Genomic DNA, 25,817 nt, shown 5'->3' on the forward strand with positions numbered 1-25,817 from the left:
ATGTCAGAGCAAATGAGAATCATGAGGTCGAAGGAACTGCCCAAGGAGCTCAGAGACAGAATTGTGGCAAGGCACAGCTCTGGCCAGGGTTACAAAAGAATTTCTGCAGCACTAAAGGTTCCTAAGAGCACAGTGGCCTCCATAATCCTCAAATGGAAAAAGTTTGGGACAACCAGAACTCTTCCTAGACCTGGCCGTCCAGCCAAACTGAGCAATCGTGGGAGAAGAGCCTTGGTGAAAGAGGTAAAGAAGAACCCAAAGATCACAGTGGCTGAGCTCCAGAGATGCAGTAGGGAGATGGGAGAAAGTTCTACAAAGTCAACTATCACTGCAGCCCTCCACCAGTCGGGGCTTTATGGCAGAGTGGCCCGACGGAAGCCTCTCCTCAGTGCAAGACTCATGAAAGCCTGCATAGAGTTTGCCAAAAAACTCATGAAAGACTCCCAGACTATGAGAAATAAGATTCTCTGGTCTGATGAGACCAAGATTGAACTTTTTGGCGTTAATTCTAAGCGGTATGTGTGGAGAAAACCAGGCACTGCTCATCACCTGCCCAATACAATCCCTACAGTGAAACATGGTGGTGGGAGCATCATGTTGTGGGGGTGTTTTTCAGCTGCAGGGACAGGACGACTGGTTGCAACTGAAGGAAAGATGAATGCGGCCAAGTACAGAGATATCCTGGAAGAAAACCTCTTCCAAGAGTGCTCAGGACCTCAGACTGGGCCGAAGGTTCACCTTTCAACAGGACAATGACCCTAAGCACACAGCTAAAATAACAAAGGAAGGGCTTCGGAACAACTCTGTGACCGTTCTTGACTGGCCCAGCCAGAACCCTGACCTAAACCCAATTGAGCATCTCTGGAGAGACCTGAAAATGGCTGTCCACCAATGTTCACCATCCAACCTGACAGAACTGGAGAGGATCTGCAAGGAAGAATGGCAGAGGATCCCCAAATCCAGGTGTGAAACACTTGTTGCATCATTCCCAAGAAGACTCATGGCTGTACTAGCTCAAAAGGGTGCTTCTACTCAATACTGAGCACAGGGTCTGAATACTTATGACCATGTGATATTTCAGTTTTTCTTTTTTAATAAATTTGCAAAAATTTCTACATTTCTGTTTTTTTTTCTGTCAAGATGGGGTGCTGAGTGTACATTAATGAGAAATAAAATGAACTTTTTTGATTTTGGCAAATGGCTGCAATGACACAAAGAGTGAAAAATTTAAAGGGGTCTGAATACTTTCCGTACCCACTGTATATGGGAGAGAAGCAGTCTAAACATAACTGAGGTCTTACAGATGATTGTAGAGCTACTGTAGTAGAAAATTCATTTATGGAAGCTATAGGAAACATCTGATGAATTTTATCTCTAATAGTTGTGATTTTATTTGTAAAGAAACTCATGAAGTCATCACTGCTGAGAGCTAAGGAAACACTGGGCTCAACAGAGCTGTGACTTTTTCTCAGCCTGGCTACACAGAAAGAAAAAACTGTTTTTTTAATTTATAGTATAGTATTATTTATAGTATGCAACGCTGGTTTTATGGAAGGCTTTTTTATAAGTTATTAAACTTAATTTTTTTAGGCTCAGTAAAATTCTTGTCAATTTGTCACTCACTATGACTTTATCTGTACTAAGCACTCTATCGCTAGATCAGATTTATACATTAACAAGTAGAACTGTTTTTGGAGTTTTCCAGTTTGAGTGTTAGTAAGGCTCTTAAATGAGTTATAACCATTTTAGATTGATGGTTGATTAATAAGTTTGCATTCAACCTTTCCTCCCCCATGTCAAGAACTATCTCCAAGCCTACCTAAAAGACACCTCTGCCTAAAACATTCTTTTGAGAGACCAGCTGTGATAATTGACATTTAAATTTTCAGTGCCAATGTTTGTAATCAGTGAAATTTATAATATTATTAAGTTTACTCAGGCTGGTTTCTTTTTCTTCCCGTAGGGTGAGGATGGAGAAACTGGCCCGAGAGGATTAGCCGGCGATAGTGTAAGGCTTGTCTGCTGTTAATGTTGTTTCATAACACTGTCTTGTACATATTGGATTCCAACAGTTTGCTTTATGCTTGCTTTCTTTTCTCACTGACCATAAACTACTATCCACTACAGTACCAAATAGTTTAGCTGAAAATGATGCAGTGTAGTGAAATTAATTATTTATGTCATCGGTTGTCATTCTTTATAGGGTCCTAGAGGTTTGCTGGGACCTCGTGGCCCTCCAGGACCCCCTGGATCACCGGTATATATCCACACATTAATAATATGACTTTTATGATACCACTTCCTGTAACTGAGACGATGTATACATGTCTTTCCTGATCTTTCCTTTTCAGGGTGTTGCTGGAATTGATGGACCTCCAGGTCCCAAAGGAAACATGGTACTCTCATCAGTAAACACTCTGAAATGCTGAGTTTCAGGACACTATCCATGCTAAATTGTTGTGCTGTTTGTGTCTGTATTTTTTATTTATTTAAAATAGACATCTCCTGCACAAAATGTAATTTTAAGTGCATACATGTAACCATGGGCAGTCAGACACATGTAGCTTCTATTATTTTTTTATTATTATTTCCAAGATGCTGTGGTGCAGTTTGATACTGTACCAGAGAGGAAGGCTGAACACGACATTTTTATGTTCACCAAAGTCAAATGACCCCTTATCAGAGTAGATGGAGTTATTATAATTGCCACTCCTGGATGTTAAGAGGTAAACATACACACTGCTGGTTTTTCTTTCCCTTTTAAAATATATTTTTGTCTAGGACAATACAGTGGGTACGGAAAGTATTCAGACCCCTTTAAATTTGCAAGCCATTTGCCAAAATCAAAAAAGTTCATTTTATTTCTCATTAATGTACACTCAGCACCCCATCTCGACAGAAAAAAACAGAAATGTAGAATTTTTTGCAAATTTATTAAAAAAGAAAAACTGAAATATCACATGGTTGTAAGTATTCAGACCCTTTGCAGTGACACTCATATTTAACTCACATGCTGTCCATTTCTTCTGATCCTCCTTGAGATGGTTCTGCTCCTTCATTGGAGTCCAGCTGTGTTTAATTAAACTGATTGGACTTGATTAGGAAAGGCACACACCTGTCTATATAAGACCTTACAGCTCACAGTGCATGTCAGAGCAAATGAGAATCATGAGGTCGAAGGAACTGCCCAAGGAGGACAGAATTGTGGCAAGGCACAGCTCTGGCCAGGGTTACAAAAGAATTTCTGCAGCACTCAAGGTTCCTAAGAGCACAGTGGCCTCCATAATCCTCAAATGGAAAAAGTTTGGGACAACCAGAACTCTTCCTAGACCTGGCCATCCAGCCAAACTGAGCAATCGTGGGAGAAGAGCGTTGGTGAGAGAGGTAAAGAAGAACCCAAAGATCACAGTGGCTGAGCTCCAGAGATGCAGTAGGGAGATGGGAGAAAGTTCCACAAAGTCAACTATCACTGCAGCCCTCCACCAGTTGGGGCTTTATGGCAGAGTGGCCCGACGGAAGCCTCTCCTCAGTGCAAGACACATGAAAGCCCGCATAGAGTTTGCCAAAAAATACATGAAGGACTCCCAGACTATGAGAAATAAGATTCTCAGGTCTGATGAGACCAAGATTGAACTTTTTGGCATTAATTCTAAGCGGTGTGTGTGGAGAAAACCAGGCACTGCTCATCGCCTGCCCAATACAATTCCTACAGTGAAACATGGTGGTGGGAGCATTATGTTGTGGGGGTGTTTTTCATCTGCAGGGACAGGACGACTGGTTGCAATTGAAGGAAAGATGAATGCGGCCAAGTACAGAGATATCCTGGAAGGAAAACCTCTTCCAGAGTGCTCAGGACCTCAGACTGGGCCGAAGGTTCACCTTTCAACAGGACAATGACCCTAAGCACACAGTTAAAATAACAAAGGAATGGCTTCGGAACAACTCTGTGACCGTTCTTGACTGGCCCAGCCAGAACCCTGACCTAAACCCAATTGAGCATCTCTGGAGAGACCTGAAAATGGCTGTCCACCAATGTTCACCATCCAACCTGACAGAACTGGAGAGGATCTGCAAGGAAGAATGGCAGAGGATCCCCAAATCCAGGTGTGAAACACTTGTTGCATCATTCCCAAGAAGACTCATGGCTGTACTAGCTCAAAAGGTTGCTTCTACTCAATACTGAACACAGAGTCTGAATACTTATGACCATGTGATATTTCAGTTTTTCTTTTTTAATAAATTTGCAAAAATTTCTACATTTGTTTTTTTTTCTGTCAAGATGGGGTGCTGAGTGTACATTAATGAGAAATAAAATGAACTTTTTTGATTTTGGCAAATGGCTGCAATGACACAAAGAGTGAAAAATTTAAAGGGGTCTGAATACTTTCCGTACCCGCTGTAAATACTGTTTACCTGCATCCCATTCTTTCACTTTATTTATAAAGGAAAATGTAAATGTGATTTTATAGGTTGTTGAGATCAGTATCAGTTTGAGTCTATCTGCCACTGGAAACAGCAAATAAAATCTGTTAAAACATGGTTTGTAATTGCAGGGTTCCACCTGGTTGAATATGTCAAGTGACTGTACTGTGCTGTCGACTTGTACTTAATTTGCACTGTATTTTTCTTGTTTCAGGGACCACAAGGAGAACCAGGCCCACCTGGTCAGCAAGGAATAACAGGAACACAGGTAAAGAAATTAGACACTATGTGTCACTGTGTCTCTTGAAATATAAAAGGCACACATGCATTCTCAAATATTTGGAAAGGGGAAAGTTTTCATATATTAAAAATCATGTTAATAAGTGAGTGTCTCAAAAAAGTGCACACACACATTGACAAACAAGAGATGAGTTTTTAAATTGTTGCAATTACCTGAGTATCTCTGCCTCATAGGGTCTTCCTGGTCCCCAAGGCCCCATTGGACCACCTGGAGAAAAAGTGAGTTCCTCTTCCAAATCTCTAAGATTTGTTTGGTACCATTTTAAAGGGCCTGTCTCCTTGTATAGGATGTGACAGAACTTTTAAAATTCCTGTATAATTCATATTGACCAATAACCCAAATTTTAAGGTCTTTCCTTTCACTCAGAAACAGTCAAACAATGTAGTTTTCATATATTCAAAACTTAAAAGGCTTCATGTAAGAACATATTTATTTCCACAATTTGACTAATGCAAAAGTACAATGTCTGCAGCTTTATTCTTTGATTATTCAGACTTTGTCTGTTTCTTTCACAATGTTGTGACTTCTTTCTCATAGTATTATGCAATTCTAACAATATTGAGAAAGGTCAAACATAAGGACTGGTATAGGTGAAAGGTCAAGCATATGGACCAGTATAATTGAAAGGTCAAGCACATGGACTGGTATAGGTGAAAGGTCAAGCACATGGACTGGTATAGGTGAAAGGTCAAGCATATGGACTGGTATAGGTGACAAGACAAGCACATGGACTGGTTTAGGTGTAAGGTCAAGCATAGGGACTGGTATAGGTGAAAGATCAAGCATATAGACTGGTATAGGTGAAAGGTCAACCATAGGGACTCGCATAGGTGAAAGGTCAAGTCTAGTGTAGCTGTATGAGAAACAGTCTAACTTGTCTTGTTTTTCTTATGCAGGGTCCTCAGGGAAGGTCGGGTTTGCCAGGATTACCTGGAGCTGATGGGCCTCCTGTACGTTTTCCTGTTGTCTATATACATACAGCATATTACACATATTACACATCCACAGACATAAGACACCACCCTGCTCTTTTAGCATCAATCTAAACTTCAGACACTGATGTGTTTAGTCACATATATTTTCCTCCTAATGTACAATGGTATGAGATATCAAAAATAAGTAAATGTGGGTGTAGAGTATAGTACATGGTCATACCAAATCACATCAGTGATATTCTCACAGTATAGTGATATAGTATAGTGATTCCCAAAGTATAGTGATTGATTCTGTGTCTATACTATACGCACAGAATCAAGGTCAAGTTGTAGATTACATTGTTTATTCTAGAGACTGTCCTGTTGTTGAAATCATTTCTACCCTGCAGGTCACTGGACATCCATGCTTATAGATGGTGAGCGTTGTATAACAAGCGAGGAAACTTCTTTACAAAATATATATGAATTGTATACATGTATAATTTCTGTTTGTTCAGAAGAACTAATACCTTTTAATTCCCTCAAGATTTCCCTAGATGTATGATGATGCATTTTAGAGTAGATTTCCAGACCAGCTTATAAAAGTTGCAGAAAACCAACATAGACTGATCATATACTGTACCATAAATACATGGCTTTATCTTTTTGGTGTGAAACATACACCATCTTGTGACATACTGCAGAACTAGTAGGTATAAGGTATTTTTCAAATAGAAATAGCACAAATAGAAAAAAGCTGTGGTTTGTTCCAGACCTGAGTTTTCTTTGCCTTTGCAATGAAAGGTGTGTAGGTTGAAGAAACAGACCTTAGTTGCCCAGAGCCTGGTGATTTACACCTCTGTCGAAACCTGACACCTTAAATTGCCAGGTGTTCACAAGGAAAGGTTTCCATGTGTGTTTGAGGGTGTGCACTGAGCTGTTTATATAGGCCTGTCTCTACCTGACACCATCTATAGCCACCATACTAGCAGCTATTAATTGGCTTTACGTTGCAGAAAAACTCTGTTGCCTCCTTCTTTGCTTTACTAAAATAGATCTCTAACCTTTATTTAAGTTTTCCTCCTGTGCTGCCTTAATAATTGCATCACTATATGTGAAATGTGCACAGCAACTTTTGGTGGGAATTGATATTACATAACATGACTTGGTTGTTTATTTGACAGGGTCATCCTGGCAAGGAGGGACCACCTGGAGAAAAAGGAGCACAAGTAGGTGTATACAATGTTGCCCTGAGTCATCACGTCAAGACTTTTTTTGCATGTGTGTCTGCTGGGGTGAAATACACAAACTTAAATATCCTTTGAACCAGATAAAGTTGCTATGAAATGTTCAATGGATTTAATGTAACTCTTTTACAAGTTTCTTCCCATACCTGGATCAAATATTCACCAGGGCTGGTTTCTGATGTAAACAAATGCAGATTTTACTTTCTTTAAAGACTGGGGCAATATATTGAAAACATAAGAAAACCTCACTCAATTACAGTTACTGGAGTAAATTCTACCTGCAGATGACGACATGCAGTATCATCTTCAGCTTGTATTTTTTCCTCCTCTAACCACACTCTAAAGTATTGAGTCCAGACTGTTTTCTTCCCCCCAGGGCCCACCAGGTCCACAGGGCCCTATTGGCTATCCTGGCCCTCGTGGTGTCAAGGTATCATCATACGGACCTCTTTCTTTTATTATATTTTTCATGTTTGTATCGAATTGAATTTATCGTGTAGAATTGCTGATTAGGTTCTTGTTGTGCATGAATATGTGCATATATGTTTTGTCTGTGGATTGCCTTTGCTTTCTGTTTGGTTTTGAAGATTAAATGAAATGAAATGTGATTTCCTGTTGAATAGGGTGCTGATGGTGTCCGTGGCCTCAAGGGGTCAAAGGGAGAGAAGGTATTTAAAATATAAAATGGTTTCCATGCCCCATGACAAGAAAGAATTTATATCAAATACTGTACCAGTACTTTTTAAGATTTGTGAACTTTGCTCTGTGCACCTTTGTCAAAGATTTTGGCATTTAGTGAAGAAAGTTAAGAGAGAAATAGAAAGTTCACAAACAGCCAGACATGTCTAAGGACATGCTATGTGTTCATGTCTCAGTTATGCTCAGTAACTGTGGCTGTCTGACTGCACAGGCAACTACATTTTCTAAATGCTGCTGTGGGTAAGGGTTAGTAATCAGGTATGATTAAACATACTGGGTCACTGTGTGATAGGGTTTTATCAGTGAAGCTCCTTAACTACTGACAGAGCTGAACAGACTGTGGAAAAATGTACTGTTTCTTCAGTAAAGTATAGAAAGTAGCAGCTAACTGCCGTGCCACACTGCAAAAATACAGAAATATTCCTTTACAAGTAACAGTCTGGCATTGAAAGTGTTACCTAAGTAAAAAATACATATGCTCTATAGAAAATCACTGTTGATTGTATTGCAACCATATATAATTGGATTATTATTGCTATTATTACTGATACATTAATGTGTAACAGCTTCTTTTATTTGAATCTTTAGCAAGTGTTGTATTACAATTCATTTTTAGGTGTAAAGTAAGTAGTACTTGTATTTGTAAGACAAATGTAGTCAAGTGTTCTATTTTAAAAGAATAGAACATTATAACTGGAAACATGGTGTGGAAAATTACAGTTCAGTGTTTTGCCTGTAGAGATTTATATTTCTGATAAGTCATTTTATTGTCAAGTATTTTCTGTAAAACAATAAACAGTATAGTCTCAAAATCTGCCTGATCATAGTCGCTTTGTCTTACATGTTTTGTTTGCTCTGTTTCTTTGTCTTTCTTTCTCTTGTTCTTTCTTTGTCTTTCTGTATCTTTTTCTTTCTTTCTTTCTTTTTGTCTTTCCTTCTGACTTTCTTATTGTCTCTGCACTGCTTAAACATGTTTCATCATATCACTGCATACCTCAGATGTGCACTTCACTACAGTGTCTTAGTAAATGTGCAGTACTTGACTTTTTAGATTAGATTCAAGTTTATTGTCACTGCACATGTGGGTACAAGGCAACGAAATACAGTTAGCATCTAACCAGAAGTGTATTTTCGAAGTGCAAATAATTAGCATATATAATCAACATATTAAAAAAATAAATAATCTGCATATGTAAATATATAAAATATATAATTAATTTGCATATTATGCGAGATGAATAATCAGTGAATAATTACAATACCTTTTTTCTTGTATTAGGGTGAAGATGGTTTCCCAGGTTTCAAGGGAGACATAGGACTCAAAGGAGACAGGGTGAGGATCCTGAATCAAAAACATGTTGTATAAGTAACCTCCTCCATGTCTCATCATGTCTTAAATCTGTGCATGGAAAAAGTGGCATCAACTATAGATTTTTGCCCATATAGATGTTTTTCTGTTATAGGGGGAAGTTGGAATGCTTGGGTCGCGTGGAGAGGATGGTCCTGAGGGTCCTAAAGGACGGGCTGGACCCACTGGGGAACCAGGTCCCATTGGCCTGGCAGGAGAAAAAGTAAGAGGGACGAAGATGTTTTGAAAGCCAATAGCAGAATATAAGAGCTGGGTCATGTTTTTTTTACAACCTTGCTGTTGTGCTAAAGTTGTGTTGTTAATGTTTCTTAGGGCAAACTTGGTGTTCCAGGATTGCCAGGTTATCCAGGAAGACAAGGACCTAAGGTAAGTTAGTGTTAGTGTTAGAGTTAGTGTTTTTTTTCTTGCAGTTTCTGACAGTCTGGACTCATCTGCTAGACTCATCAGAAGTCAGCATGCACTGGTGTAACACAACAAACAAAAACCTATGCACTGGACCAGGGTTGCATCAAACCACAATTCTAATCATGAATTAGTCCATGATGTTATCTAAAATATAGACTTTTGACACAGTTTGCTTTAAACACACCTTATGTAATAAAAAATACAACAAACTCTAATTATTTCACATTGAAAGCAAAAGGGAGTGATGCGTTAACCCTAATGAAGCGACATGCTTTGAGACATGCCCTTGAAAATTGCTAGTCCTTTTCTCCTGTGAGCTCCCTTGTAAACGGTCTGGGCAGTGTCAGGGTGTCTCCTGTCCACTCTGGAAAGGCAACACTGCCTCTCACTGACAGAACTGGACATGTGAGAGCAGGTTTCACTCTGATAGTTACTGCTGTGTGCTGCATGTGTTCAAACGACAACGTGACTCTCATTCAATTCAATTCAATTTTATTTGTATAGCGCCAAATCACAATACAAATCATCTCAAGGCACTTTACAAAAACTAAAACTAAGCTCAGTGCGCTCTCATGACGTTGTCCACACTGACTCTGACCTGTTTGTCATCAGAACAGCAGTGTGTGTGTGTGTGTGGTTTTTCACTGCCAGCAGGACAGAGACAGCAGCTAAAATGAAAAAAAAAATCTGTCTTATACAGGTTGTAGCTGTCTTTAGAAATTCAGTAAATGCACCAGGGGAAATACAGACATGCCCGTGTCTTGGAGTCAGTGTGGGTTAACCTTGGGTAGAAGTCTGGCTGCTAAGTGAGATGCACAGGTCACTATGTCAGCTGGTCTGAGAACCATAAACAATTCTCTGGATGACTGGATGCACCAGGAGGCTCCTCCACTGTCCACATGTAAAAACTGTTTCATTATGGAAAATGTGACTTTCAGTCTTCACTTCTTGATAAATATGTTCATTGCCAAGTATTTTAATAATTGATTTTTTATCAATATTATTGGTTAATTGTTGCAGCCCTACAGTGGACAGGATGGTTATTTAATGTAAACAGATTTAAGCTGAATACAGTATACAGTAGTGTCCTGGGGAAACTTTACAGTCAGGCTTTACAGACTGTCATGTTTCTCTGTGTATTTTACCCAGACAAATGTACTGAAAAGCTGTCAGATTTAGCTGTCCAACCCTTAGCATCATTGTAAAGCTCTAGTGTCAAAGCTGTTTCCTTTTGAAGAGCTTTTTGCAGGTAGAAATTTCATTTTCTGCTTTTCTAGCTACATGGTCAGGAAAGGAATCTTCAAAAAAGAAAAAGTTTAGCCTTTGTTTAGCAAAATCAACCATTATCTTATCATGGTCTTTTCTGTTTGCTGCTGTTCCTCATTCTGTGTAGATAAGTCTGAGATCTTAGTGATTGAATTTTATCTGCAGTTAGACACATGGCAGGATTAGCAGGAGAATAACACATGTAGACACAAGCTACATGTTAAAACATTTGACATCATTAATTTATTCATGAAGGTGTATTCATTTTAGCATATAACTCCTGTACAGTTGTAATGTTACATAATGTCACATTTGGCACAATTTCATGATCAGTTATGTGACACAGGTGGAACATGATCAGTGAACATTGTGACTGGTTCTTTTCAGAACAAAACTCGACAATATGTTCAGAGATGGAAACTGTTCTAAATACGACTGTAGACTGTTATAGGTCTATAGGACAGAGATTGATACTGGCCTGTGATGAAGGCTGGAGGATGTCAAAGACTGTAGGTCAGTTAATAGTTCTGCAAATTAAGTTCGCCTCATATGGTTTTTTTCAACAACTTGAGACATGTTGGAATTGTAAGATTTCAGATAATGCAGTTTAATGTAATGCTGATAATGTAATTTACACAATTGGTTTATAACTAGTATTAAAAAGTGAGAAACCCATGAGAATAAACTATTTATTTCTCCTATGCTCCCAAATAAAAAGGATAAAGCAACTGAAGGAATCTTTCACAAATTGGCAAATCCAAACACCGTTCCCAAAACTATTTCTTATTACAAAATAGTACCATTCATTCTCTTTTACAGTACATTTTACTATAAACTAGAGAGTTTCTCAATCCTGCAGATTGTTCAAGTGAATCTTAAAATGAAGAAATATCTCATATATTTCGTGATTGTGCTGGAACACATTTAAGAGTAAAAATGAGAAAACTAACATCACAGACTAACATCTGGTTTAGAGGCCAATACTGGTCAGCAGTTTCTGAGGATATGGTCTCATTTGGAAATCATTGCATTTATACCAGTGAAACTCACTGAAAACATCCAAAACAGTGCATATAAAGACTGAATTACAAAACATGTCTTGTGTCTGTCATTCTCATTCATGATGTCTCTCATGTTCACAGGGCTCAAGCGGATTCCCTGGCTTCCCTGGAGCCAATGGCGAGAAAGGAACCAGAGTAAGGAAACACCCATTCATAGAGTTTACACAATATAGTCAAAAAGAATCTCCACACCAACATGTCCCACCATAAAAGCCAATTGATTCCCATTCTAAAGGCATAGGTACGGTGACTTAACACAGAAATAGCAGCAGCAAACTCAATTTCAAAGAGAGAACAATATGGGATATGGACACCTGTGCCTTCAGTCCCTTTCTCCATTTATTCTTAATTTTTTCCTAGAATGAATCACACTTATTTTATGGAGAGTTTGAAGTACATTATCACATTTTTACAAGGCTAATGACCAAATGTAATCACCTAATTCTTTTTTTTAACCTTTTATGTCCAGTGTAAATCCAAAATCCAATAGTCTAAAACAGGTCACTAACAGGCGGACCGCGGTCCGAGTGCGGACCCAGAAGCCGCGCCATACTGTCCCGGTCCTACAGCCAAAACAGAAGATTGTGATTTAAAACCTAACGGGGCGCTTCTATTTCCACCGGCGCAGCTTTTTTAGACTTTACGGTAGTGGAAACGCACAGACCAATTGCATGCGAGTTGAGCCATCCCACGTGATACCACTCAGCCAATCAAGTCTGTGCATCCCAGGCGGTAAACATTACGACTCTACAGTGTAAACAGCGCTAGAGGCAAGTTACACATGAAAAGACAGTACAAAGAAAAAGAAAGATAGCGATACATGTAGAAAACAAAGGGAGAGAAACTGTAACGTGAGACCTAGAAATAGAGAGAACTTAGTTAATGAGAGAACATTATACATATCTACAGCCATACAGATATGTTGACAATAAATATTGTCAGAAAGTTTTTGAATTGTACTGAATTCATTTGATTTGACAGTCAGGTATTCATTACATGCAGATGTTGATAAAACTACTAGGCTACTTAAATACATATCACACTAACTAGTTAGACATTATGATCTTCCGGACCTTTGCTTCAAGAAATTTTCTCTAACTGGACCTCTTTACATTTTAGTTGAATACCCCTGGTCTAAAATGTCTCGTCTTTTAATCTGACAGGGTGTTGCAGGTAAATCTGGTCCAAGAGGACAAAGAGGTCCAACGGTATGTACTAATTAATGAATTATGTGGATTCTGAAGTTTTAAGGCTCGACATTATTCAATTATTGTAGATACAATACTACTTTTAGGTTTTGTGTATGCCACGTGTTTTTTTTCCTTTGTCTGTAGGGTCCTCGTGGTGCTCGAGGAGCCAGAGGTCCAACAGGAAAGCCAGGTCCTAAGGTACTGACGCTTACTGCAACACACTGATTTTAGGCTTTTATTGGGTAGTCAGTCACTGGTACTGAAAAGCCTTTCACTAATAAGGGCTTTATATACATTGTCTGTCTGCTTTCAGTAGTAATGTAACTCATAAGATATTTTTGAATCAGACTTCAGTTAAAAATTGTCTTGAAAATCTCTAGTACTCTGATGTTAATCTACATTTTTAACAGTAATGACTTTATCTGGCTGTAGCCTCAAAGATGTAAGAATTTAAGTTGTTTGTTGTGTTAAATATGTTATAGACACTTAGTTTTCTACTATTTCCTGTTTTGTTTTTTATATCTTACAATTACAACAATTACCAATACACTCTACATGATGGAATGAGCTAGTATTCCTATGGAAACTCCATATCAAGCTTGCCCTATGGTGTGGCTCTAATCAGGGGATTATCCAGCCATGCTGTTTCAAATCTTCAGGTCCCCACAACAGACCACTGTCCACCCCTAACGTGTCATTCATTGGGTCACTGGCACCACTGCAGAATGGACAAAATGCAAGAAGACAACAAGCCATCCTGTTGGCTAAGATTCGCTGAAGGCACACAGTATCTAAATTGCTTTCTGTCCTCTCTTCACTGTCCTACTAATATTACCAGTTACTTTACCTGAAGGAGAAATACCAAAGGCAATCCTAACAGAACAAAGTGGCAATCACTATGGATATTCTCTGTGGGTGTGAGAGTGCAGGCAGGTCTACAGGGTCATCAGGTTTTCAAAAATGCTGTTTCTTTGATTTGGGCCCATGACACTGACAAGGCTCAACAGTGTGTGTCAGTGTCCAGAACCACTGCTGGGAAAACAAGACTGCCTCATACATCAAACATGTGCTAGAATCAAATGGCTTGGTCACCCTGCTCAGCAGCAAAGTAATTAAACTAGTATCAGAAAACCTAACTAGTAGGCCTCAGGACTGCCTCATGAACCAAATAATTGCTTATAAATGAAATAAATCCAAAGTGCCGCTGCCTTTGACAACCCATTCAAGGAGCAGAAAAAAGTCATGAACAATCTCATCTCATCTCATTCTTCATCAATTCCCCCAACACACTTCCAACAAACTAACCTCAATCCTGCCTCATACTCAAAGATGTGCTAGCAACCAAGTCTCAATGATCAAACCAGCAGCAGCATGCTACCCTATCCACCCAAATATTCTACTAGCAACCAAGACTCACTGTTATGATCCGCATTTTTTGGACTTCCTGTTCCCCTTTTATTTTAAGGGATCATGCAGGAATTGGGTTTTTGTTGATTTCGGTTCGCTTTACGTTGCCTTGATTGTTTTGATTTGCGTCACCTGTGTCTTGTTTGGTTCTTTTCTGTTATATACCCGTGTTCATCCCCAGTGTCTTTGCCAGGTTGTCTGTTGTAGTTATGTGCTCAGATGCAAATTGTTCTAGTTACGCCTTATGGTCCATGTTTAGAATTCCTGTTTTTTCCCACGTGTCAAGTCTGTTTTGTTTCGCCTTCCTTTTGGATTTTGACCATGAGCTACCTTTTTTTTCCTGTTTTAAGTTAAGTAACTCTAGTTTGTCTTTGTGAGAGTTTTCTGTGTCTTACGTGTTTCCCTAGCTCCTTTTTGTTTCAGGTATTGTCTTGCTGCCCCGTTTTCCTCATTCACCCTCTTTTTGTTCCCGTGTTGCTTGTTTGTCTTGTTCATGTTCATGTGTTTTTTCCTTGCGTTTTGGTGTTCTTTGTCCTTGCCCTGTCCGCTGTGTTTTTCCTATGGTGTCGGAATTCCCTACCTTGTCCCTGAGCCCTTACGGGCTTATGTGAACCCGTGTGTGTGTGTCCCCGATCCTCTGCCTTGCCCTTCTGTTTGCATCTGTCCGATTTTCTGTATTTCTGTTTCCATAGTCTAGTCCTTGTTTTTGATTCCTGCCCTAGTTCTCCTGTGTCTTGTTTTCTGTTCTCAAGTGTTGACAAAGCCTGATTTCCTTAAAGCTGGAGTACCAGAGTGGGCGCTATTATTGGTCCAGTAGCATTGTTAATCCTGATACGTGACACTCACCCTGTGTCTTACCTCTCATGTCCGCTTGCATATGCTACCTCAGGACTTCCACCAAACAATACAACCTCAAATCTAGCAGGCCCAATATGAACATATGCTGCATTTTCTAATTCAGTTAATTCTGCTATAGCTGCCCTTGCTATCCTTGCCTAGAGACACAGATTTCTTCTCCTAGAGAGGCATTCCCTGAACTTGGCTGTATTGTTGGCCATATCCTTTAATGCCTGCTTTTGGCTCCGCCATTCTATGCCCACTTCACCAAAATCAGAAAAAACTGACTTTCCAACAAACCCTGTACCACCCACCTACATAGGGCAGACCTTAACTTTCCAGCCCCGCTGCTCTGCCTCCATAGTGAGCTCTGTATATCTGAGCTTTTTCCTCTCAATGCTGTTTCTACAATGTCTTCCCAGAGAACTGTGAGTTACACAAAATACACAAGCCTCTATGTCTCTGACCACAGCACAAGATCTGGTCTTACATTTGTGGGTACTATGTAATTACTATCAGCTAACTTCCAAAAACTGCCTGTCAAACTCCCCTGCCTTTAGTTGCCCAAAGCCTGTTCAGTGTTATTTCCTTTTTCACCATCATAAACAAACAAAATTCCCCATTGATTATTCCTGTCATGCACAAAGTTTACACTGACTTTCACACTTAAGTTCAATGGTGTCTGCTATACACCTCAAAACCTGGTAATGTCTCCAGCTATATCACTGTTGAGCCAGGCTTGTTTTGTGCCACAGTGAAGCTGCCCTGAGCATTAAGGACACTCTGGGTCCTCACTTACCCATCTGTTCAGATTTTGAAGACGTGGTAGCATCATAGCATGAATCTAATCCTACCTGCCTCCACATGCCTAATCCTGGTAATCAGCAGTGGGTAGGGCAGTGAGAGTTGGAAAACAAAGAGGACAATGGCGCTCAAGGAACAATATCACAATTATGATGTTAAATATTATGATTGTGGCCTCTAAAACATCCAGAAAAATTCCAGTATTCTAGGTTCTGCACTGAGGTGTTAAGTTAATTTCTTTTTAGATAACATGACAACCTTTGTGCCACGTTACCTTCTACATTAAGAAGACAAATCAGCTTAAACTGTCCAATCTCAACCAAATCTTTCTTTTTAGGGATAAATATCCCTCCTGCTCACCTTCATGACTTGGAGCAAGCTGTTTTCCCCATGCTATTTTATGAAGCCTCCATATCTTCTAGTAGACCTAGTCCCTGTCTTATTCAGCATGCATGGTTTCTGAGTAAGCTGCTTTTTAATCTAGTTTTCCTAAGACTTTCTGCAGCTTTTCTCCATTGCTGTCTTTGTTCTTGAACAAGTATAGCAACAACATGCATTGTACATGCTGATTGAGAAATTTTACTTTAGAGTTTTTGTGGTCTAACGTGATGGTGTTCATTTTAAAAGACCTCATTAACATTCATACAATGAAATCTAATTGTAAAAATGAATTGACACCATCTTCTGTGGATGAAAACTACCATTTTTTTGTAAATGTAATTTTTTTGGTTGTTTAAAAGTTTAAAGCCTTACCAGACACCAGACACATGTTTTTGTGCACAAGCTTCGGACCAATGTACAGAGGTCAGAGTTTTGCTGTTCTTCAGCTTTTCTGACAACACTAATAACCCTGGTTTCTTCTGAAAGGTAACTCAGTTTTACAACCAAAAAGCCAGAAGCAGTGTAAGCGGTAATGAACCAAGTTTACAGATACACAAACAAATTGATACATGGAACACACTGAACCTGTGTGTTTTTGGGCATAATGAAGAGAAATAAAGAATGTAGTACCTTTGTTTGAAATATGTACACAACCCATTCAATTGTACAATGATGTACTGTGATTCATTGTATTCAGTAGTCAAGCATAGTAAAATCAGATTCTATTTCATTGAATTAAAATCTGAAATACTGTGGTTTGTTTAAGAAGACCTTGTCAGAAAGTGTCAACACATTTAACAATACGTTTAGACGTATTTGGACAGTGTTTCTTCTCTACGTGATCTTATACTCTGATAACCCCTGCTGATTTCTTTGCTATGAGTTGGTCTCCTGTCTTATCCTTTTCCTTGATATGTAAGTAGGATTTTTTAAAAGTTAATCTGAGCACTAGTGGGTCCTCAAAAACCAAACCTGACACATCTGTCTCACACATGCCAAAGTCACGTTCATCTGAAATTACATCCATCACTTCATTCATTGCAGAGTAAAATGGCATGAATGTGCCCTGCAGCAGTGCTGTTTGTTTAATTGGCTGTCTGCTGCTTCATCAACCATAATCAAACCATGGCAATAGAGGAAGAAAGAAGTGATCCTCAACTTTGCCTGTAGTGTCTTTTTACATGGGCTGGTTTGTAAGAAGCAAAGGCACAGGTGCTGCTTTAGTAAAAGGACTATTTAGGGCATTATATTTTTTCTCCTGAAGAAACAAGCTTGTGTGAAGTTTGCAAGTCTGAACTTCTTCGTCTTCATTTTTTGAGAAACATGCTGTCCTCTGACTTCATTGCCAACCATAATACTGCCAAAGCTGAGCGGAGATATACCAATATTTTTATTTATTTATTTATTGTATCTTTTTCATACCTGCACCTCCTGGTGGTATTGGTTGTCTGCTTTATGTTTACTCTGCAGTATGTCCACAAACCTCTCCATGGTACCATAGCTTATGTCAATTGAGAACAGTTGTCACCAAACTGTTAATTCAGAACATAATTAACAAATTTAAAAAGATCACTTCTAACCTTAAACACATCCATCCATTTATTATGTAGATTTATTGCTGCATTTTGAGGTTCAAGTTGTCTCTAAAAATGATTTCTTCTTTGTCATCTTTCATACTTGACCAATATGCCTGTGAATCACGTATTGATATGGTATTGAAAAGTTCTGTATGTTAAACTTGGTTTACCTGCAGAAACGCTGTGGAAAAATCCTGCTGTCCTACAGTGTATAGGATGAATGCATTCTTTATGTGCAAAATATTAAGTGAGAATATCTGGTTGTGTGTTGCAGGGCACAGCGGGCAACGATGGTCCTCCTGGTCCCCCTGGTGAAAGGGTAAGGTTCTCAGAGTTCAGGATGACTAACACATGTGATGACAAAAAGGGGTGCTGTACAGCTTAATGGCAGTGAGTCACTATTGTAATTTGGCCACTGAGTGTCTCTTCAGCTCGGCTAAGATGGTGCTTTGACCTTTAGAAGTCTGAGTGGTCAAGTCTTCCAGGTTCCTAAACATAATGATAAGGTTTGAAAAAAAACTGTGGAAAAATCACAGGCCTACTCAGGATGCTTTTAAAATTTGCACTGTGATTTCCAACCAATCACTAAAGATGTTTTACTTCACTGAAATAGTTTTTCTAGAATGAGGATGAATACTAAATAATATAGTAAAGGTTACCTGGAACATACTGAATGTCAATGTCATGTGTCATGTGTCATGTGTCTGAAAACTGAGGAACCACACACAGATACCAAATAACACAGGGTTTATAGGATTGAGCTAAAGAGTAGGCGGGCAACGCTGAAGATCCCTGCAGCGAAAAGGGCACAGAGTGGAAATCCTGATTTCCTGTCATGACTTGGAAATCCTTTTTTCTGAGAAAAAAGGATTTCTTTCAATTAGTTAGGGGAACTAATTTGGAAGATAGCCAAAGGTACAATACTACCGTATAGGTAGACTAACGAACTGGTGATCTGAATGAGGAAGTCCGGAGCTTAGTGGGATGAATAGTGGGGCGTGCCATCTCGGTTCGCGCACCTGTGAATCATTAGGACAGTAATAGACGAACAGACACAGGAGGGAAAAAAAGGGAAAAAGAAAGCAAGAGGGAAACGAGAGAGAGAGTCCGGTGTCAGTCAATAGCTTTTTCCTGGGAAAGGTTTAGTTTTGGGAAATGATCCTCAGGTTAGTGCTCGGTTTGGTGCTCCTGAAAAAGATCATTTTTGCCATTGTTTTTAAAAATGTCACATCAGATATGAGCTACAGGGGAAAAAGATTTTTAAAAATGAGATTTATACATTTCCACACAGAGAAACTGAGATAAATTAAACTCAAATTTGATGGATAGAAACTAAAGTTAAATGACGATGTCAAATTTGTATTAGAAACTTGGACCACTCATGAGTAATAAAATATTTGATGCATATTACCACACCCTATGTTTCTTCTGTTGTTGGAAACCAGACAGATATCAAGTTCTTTTTTATGCATTTTTTAAACCATGCTGTGATTCTGGTCTTTATGTAACTCAATCAATATGTGTGTTTGCTAATTGCAGGGACCCCAAGGACCTCAGGGACCAGTGGGCTTCCCTGGACCAAAGGGCCCCCCTGTAAGTGTTTCTCCAGCTCCACTATGTGCACTTGAAAGCTGAATAGAAAAGCATTTACAGTTATTCCATGTGGTGTGTACATAGTTCCTGAGGTTCATTGTCTGTAGTTTTGGGTTTTTTTAAGTAGTGTCAGTTGCAAATTAGGCTAGTCTGAAGACTTCAGTCAGTTCATGTATTCATTTAAGCAAACAAACAAACAAAAATAATGAATGAAGTGTTATGAAGAAATGGAGGGCCAATGGCCTTACAGCAAGAAGGTTTGAGGTACAAATCCTGGGCCTTTTCTGTGTGGAGTTTGCATGTTCCACCTGTATCCCTTTGGATTTTCTCCTTCCTTTAACTGGTGACCCTAAACTGCCCATAAGTCTCTGTGTCAGCTCTGCGATAGACTGTCAGGTCTGTCCTCTGCCTTTTGCCCAGTGGAGCTGATATTGCCTCCAGCCCCAAAGCGACTCTGATTTTGACTAAGCCGAATAGAGAATGGATGAATATTATATTTTCAACATGCAACTCTTCTCACTACAATTACACAAAACTGAGCCCTCTGAAAGTTATCTTTACTACCTACCTGAAAAGCTACTGAAATAAACTTACATTCAATCAAAAGGGCTAATATTGTAACATCATGATTCAGTACAGATTTGAATGTGACCCAGATAAATGTACTGGGTTACCTACTGGGTATACTTGAATGTTTACCTAACAGGGACCACCTGGAAAAGACGGGTTGCCTGGACATCCTGGCCAGCGTGGAGAGACGGTGAGTCCTGAAGCTGCAGCTTTGAGCTGTAGGTCACCTGTGTGTCTATGGCCACTCTCTAACTTCTTGTCAGGTGTGCAAACAGACGTCCCATCAATCGAGGAACTTAACTGACTGAATATTTTATGCTTGGATGAGGTATCATATTTCAATAGCAGGAGTGGATATGTGTGCTTTATGCTAACCACTCCAATGTAACAGTTTCAAAAGGACAACCTGGAGACAGAACAGGTTGCACGGGCACACAAAAGGCACCCAAACAGTTGGTGTAATGTTGTTTACTGGATTTACTTCACATTATAAATACACAACAACAACAACAACAGCAATAATAATAATAATAATACAGTCATTCCTGTGGCCAAAAAATAGCTACATTATTGACTACTAGTCTTCCAAGAGGAGAACAATCCAATCTACACTGGCTTAGCAAGGTGACATTTTAGTTATGTTACCATTGAATTCATAGTTCTCTAAGCAACAACATAGCTGAAGGTGTGAAAAAACATTTTATTATTTGACTTTGTTACCTTTATTTGGACTGCATGGATAGGATCAGAATTCATTAACTGTGGCATCATAAACAAACAACTGCACAACTCCCATTACCAAAATATATAGAAATTTGTGACGTTGCCTCTGTAGAGCTGATTCCCAACTATCTCAAACCACGGAGAAATGCAAGTTCAGAACCAAAAATCTCACATGTTGAAGTAACCAGAACAAAGGAAAACCTGCAACAGGCTTCTTCAGAGCTTTTCCACTTGACCTTAAAAGGTGCTGATGCAGACTTCATTTCACCAGACTTTTATTTCTAGCAATGACTCAATAGGTTAAGACAAATCTGTCAAACCAAGTTGAAGTGCATTCCATCCATGTGATGCTCATACAAAGGTTCATTGACCAAATGAGCTTTTCCTTGGCATAGATAACTATGTAATCAGTTGACATTTGAGATGAAAAACCAGGGTATCTGAAATCAGATAGATGCACAAACTAAACAGCAATGGACTCGAAATGGATTCCTGCAGTTCCCTAACTCAATAATCAAGGTACCTTGATGAATTAACAGCCCGCACACACGCATCTATCATTACATAAAGCATGTGGGTAAAATATTGCAGCATTGTCTCTGGTCAGTTTGGTTCCACACTCTCCATGTTTACTATTGTTATTGTTATGAATACTGAAAAAATGTAAACAACGTTTGTAATCTTTTTTTAGGGTTTCCAAGGAAAAACTGGTCCACCAGGCCCAGGAGGTGTTGTTGGTCCCCAGGTAAGAATGGAATATATGTGTATATATATATATATATGGAAAGATAGATGTTGCATTTTGGCAACTTATTATTTAATTGTTTTATTTATTCTTATTATTATTGTTACCATTATTTTAATATGGTGGTCATTATCAGTGTAAATGATCAGTGGCTGTATCTCATGATTTATAGAACCAACTAACTAACTGATTTACAAATTTTAAATATTGACCATATTGTGTTGTTGCTATATTCAACTATAAATATCCAACTGTGTGATATAATCTTAGGGACCCACTGGGGAGACTGGTCCTGTAGGTGAGAGAGGTCACCCTGGTCCTCCTGGTCCACCTGGGGAACAGGGTCTTCCAGGCATTGCTGGAAAGGAGGGGTCAAAGGCATGTAGAAAGTACACAAAAATCTACATTTTATGGGCACTTAGATAGATTTTTCTTGATCATAGTCAAGGTCCTATGTACTGTACTAATGAAAAGCAAATTCAGCTCCCCGTTTGCTCTGTCAAATCTTTGTCTCTTGCATTTATTTTGTTTAACCAAGTAGAACTCAGCTAACTCCAGATCCTCCACCCCTGCCCTACTTTCCTTTTTACAAAAGTAAAAAAATATTCACATGATATATTTATATATTCTACTATCTTTAAAAAAGTCACTAAAAAGATATACATTTTGTGATAAAGTAGATGGAACAATAAGGCAGAACTCAGCTCAACATTATGGTGCAACACACAATTGAATTGTAAAGATTCCCACCCCAATTTATAATGTTACCTAGTTACTAGTTGTTCATAATCAAAGCTCAGTTGGAATTTTAATTTGATAGGTATCATTTCAGGTCGCCAGCAATATAGACAACAGTTTTTTTCTTTCAATAAAATACCCTTTTTACACCTGGGTGTTTACTTACTGTCATTTTAAAGCTGGTATTCTGTATATAAGATGTACAATATATATACAATACAACAACTGGAACATAAATTGGTCATATAACATATAACCCAAATTAGTTTTTTAATAAATTAATCATAATTGCTATGATGTTATATTGATGCAACATATGAACCACACTAACCCCATGGTTCCTTGTGTGTAGGGAGACCCAGGACCACAGGGATCCCCAGGCAAAGATGGTCCCCCGGGCCTTCGAGGGTTTCCAGGAGAGAGAGGTCTTCCTGGTCCCACAGTAAGAATCATAGTTTCCCTTTACATACAATTGCTAGTAAAAAGTGGTAGAACACTGGTCCTTAACAAATAAGCCAGCATATGTCTAATGAAGTTAATTTAATTACATACACTACTCTTAAAATTCAGTCCTGGCATCAGGCCTGCCAGGCAAACCTAAATTCTGGTGCCTGTCTTTTACTCCGATTGCTGTGGCGTGTGGCAGATTGTGATGTCCCCATTTGTAAGGTAGAGAGAGAGAGAGAACATTTAGTGCTTATATTGGAACATGGCTGGGAGTTGTATGCTACAGGCTCCCTGTAACAAGTTTAACCAAGAAAAAAGTAAAAAGTCAGCTTTATTGTCGATTCTTCACATGTTCCAGACATACAAAGCAATCGAAATTACGTTTCCCTCCATCCCACAGTGAAGACAAGACATATAGTAAAAACTAAACTAAAATTTAAAACTAGACAGTTAAAAAAAGTTTAAGTGTGCTAAGGTTAAACTGGAGATGACTTTGTCAGAGTCTAGAGGTGCGGCGCACAGGACCAACAGTCTCAGCAGAGAGGAACTGGAACCCAATGGAGGCAGTTTTGCAGACTTACGCAGCTCTTGGACACAGGGATGTTGTAGGGCATGTACAGTCTGTTCACGGTGTATTTGGTTTACATCACAGGTTACTCGGAATAAAGCATCAGCAGCTGAAAAGAGAAAGATGGTTGTTGAGGTGCAGTGAGGAAACAGGAAGAGGCTGTTAGGTGGGCAAAGGCAGTTTCTCAGGTGCAACAGGGACAGTGGATGTACTGGGAAAGTATAGAAAGACAGAATTAACTTGGAGAGATGTGTGGGATATGGAGGCAAGTAGGATTAGATTTATGTTAGGCACAACCTATGATGCACTACAGTCTCTTCAAAGTCTGAATAAATGGGTCGGTGAGGTAAGGTCTGGTTGTTGGTGTGTCTTGTCCTGTCCAAGCCAGCAGCAAACACAGTTCAAGCAAATATGTGGTGTATTTGACAGGCTTGAGACCTAGTAGGTTAGCTTTTTGCTACTAGATTAGTTTGTTGTGGTGCTGAGCGGGCCAAGCAATGGTTAGTGCTATTACTAGTGCCAGCTCAGGTACAGCAGTGGTCCTAGGTTATTTTACTTGTTAGCAAGTAACAGGCCTCTTGGTTTATTTTTGTTTCTATGCTTGTGAGCAGGCCGTCCGAGTCAGATAGTCCACTACTCCTGGACTAGTTAGGGTGTGTTTGGTGCAGGCAAACAGGAAGGGGGGTGGGGGTCTTGGTCTGGGACGCTGGAACATACTGCGGAGCCTTTTCGGTGTCGTGGGCCTCAATGAAACACCATTACTGAGAGAGTGCCACTGACGACCCTGGAGATTTGCCTGCACTCTCACACAGAAAGCAACAGAGGATATAACAAACAACCAGGTTTAGGATAGGTAACGGTTGGTGAGGGATCTTGTTGTGGGGCCTTTAAAATTTATGACAGCATGGCATGATAACCACCTTTTTGGGGCGACATGACATGGCAGTCTAGATTGGGAGCTGACATAGGAAGGCTCACCCATTTGCCTCACTCCACTGCTACTGACACTGCTGCACTACATGATGGGCCTGTATCATCCAAGTAGGGAGATGTTATTCATTTGAATCAGAATCAGTTTTATTGCCAGGTACAGCAAAGAACACTTTACAGTATTAGGAATTTGTCTTGGTGTCTGGTGCAAGCATATATGCAGATGTGGAGTATGTACATAGTTTTAGAACAAACTAGCAAAAAGAATGAAGAATAAAAATAAAATTAAATAAATACTATATATATACAGAAAAGTGAAGAGTGTGTGAAGTGTAGTGCACTTTAAGAATGTTAAAGTGAAAAGCGACTGACTGTAGTTTGGGGGGGCGGGGAGGGTCGTATAGGGGTAACTGGGGTACTGTTCGGCGAGAGGTGTCAGGACTCAGGGAACTATTATAAATTTTGGACCAAAAGATGCGCCCACTCTGGTACTTAGGTTCAACTCAAGACTTTATTTACTGGGTTAGGAGAAACAGGAACCAAAACATTAGACTAAGAGGGAACAGGTCTAGGCAGGGAAACACAAGGACATGAAACATGAAAACAAGACAAGAGGGTCCACATAAAACAAGAACATGGGACAAGGACACAAGGGGACAAGGTCGGAGGGATCTAGGTCACACACACACTTAGGGAGACGCACCAGATCACACAAACACTTGAACATGAAAGACAGGGGTCGGGACATGAAGATCTGGGTCACACGCACTTCGGGAGACGCACCAGACCACACAGGGAACATGAACATGAACAGGGAATCAAGGCATGAAGGGATCTGGGTCACACACACACTTAGGGAGACGCACCAGATCACACAAACACTTGAACATGAAAGACAGGGGTCGGGACATGAAGATCTGGGTCACACGCACTTCGGGAGACGCACCAGACCACACAGGGAACATGAACATGAACAGGGAATCAAGGCATGAAGGGGTCTGGGTCACACACAGCTAGGGAGACGCACCAGACCACACAGGGAACATGAACATGAGCAGGGAATCAAGGCATGAAACACAAGGGCAAGAAACATGGCAGGAGGCAGAGACACATAAACAGGAGACTGGGGAAAAGAACCAGGAAATTAAGACCAAAAGGAGACAAAATACTTAACTTAAATCAGGAGGGACAAAAGGCAGTCCATAATCAAAACAAGTCTAACAAGAGCTCAAAACGCTGTCTTGGCAGTACGCAAACCCATACATAGCAGACAACCTGGCAACTAAAACAAAGAACAACCAAGGTATATAAGGACCGGGCACAAAACAAGAACCAGGTGAAAACAATCAAACAAATTAGAACAACGTAAAGAAAACAGAAATAACCAAAAAACCAGTTCCTGTCAGGATCCTCCAAAATAAAAGAAAACGGTAGTCCAGTGAAGTGGATCCTGACAAGAGGTCCTGGTCCTGATGGACCGGAGTCTCTTTCCAGAGGGGAGGGACTGGAGGAGCTCTTGTCCGTGATGAGAGAGGTCGGCTGCGCTCTTTGCTGCGCATCTCCGGGTCCTGGAGATGTACAGCTCCTGGAGAGATGGGAGATCACCTTCTTGGCAGCCGATCA

The 25,817-nt window shown here is 39.7% G+C and overlaps 1 protein-coding gene across 1 annotated transcript in view; it reads left to right on the forward strand.

The window, feature by feature from the left end:
• col11a1a (collagen, type XI, alpha 1a) overlaps positions 1-25,817 on the forward strand; it is a 102,132-nt gene that overhangs the window by 36,529 nt on the left and 39,786 nt on the right. The window contains exons 20-40 of the mRNA XM_026305776.1: positions 1,964-2,008; positions 2,204-2,257; positions 2,352-2,396; positions 4,637-4,690; positions 4,897-4,941; positions 5,620-5,673; positions 6,822-6,866; positions 7,261-7,314; positions 7,508-7,552; positions 8,863-8,916; positions 9,047-9,154; positions 9,265-9,318; positions 11,766-11,819; positions 12,848-12,892; positions 13,019-13,072; positions 18,155-18,199; positions 19,420-19,473; positions 20,180-20,233; positions 21,458-21,511; positions 21,782-21,889; positions 22,602-22,691. Of these exons, the coding sequence (XP_026161561.1) occupies positions 1,964-2,008; positions 2,204-2,257; positions 2,352-2,396; positions 4,637-4,690; positions 4,897-4,941; positions 5,620-5,673; positions 6,822-6,866; positions 7,261-7,314; positions 7,508-7,552; positions 8,863-8,916; positions 9,047-9,154; positions 9,265-9,318; positions 11,766-11,819; positions 12,848-12,892; positions 13,019-13,072; positions 18,155-18,199; positions 19,420-19,473; positions 20,180-20,233; positions 21,458-21,511; positions 21,782-21,889; positions 22,602-22,691 (1,215 nt within the window). The remainder of the gene's footprint in view (positions 1-1,963; positions 2,009-2,203; positions 2,258-2,351; positions 2,397-4,636; positions 4,691-4,896; positions 4,942-5,619; positions 5,674-6,821; positions 6,867-7,260; positions 7,315-7,507; positions 7,553-8,862; positions 8,917-9,046; positions 9,155-9,264; positions 9,319-11,765; positions 11,820-12,847; positions 12,893-13,018; positions 13,073-18,154; positions 18,200-19,419; positions 19,474-20,179; positions 20,234-21,457; positions 21,512-21,781; positions 21,890-22,601; positions 22,692-25,817) is intronic.

This window comes from Mastacembelus armatus, unplaced genomic scaffold, assembly GCF_900324485.2.
Source record: "Mastacembelus armatus unplaced genomic scaffold, fMasArm1.2, whole genome shotgun sequence".
NCBI classification, from domain to species: Eukaryota; Metazoa; Chordata; class Actinopteri; order Synbranchiformes; family Mastacembelidae; genus Mastacembelus; species Mastacembelus armatus.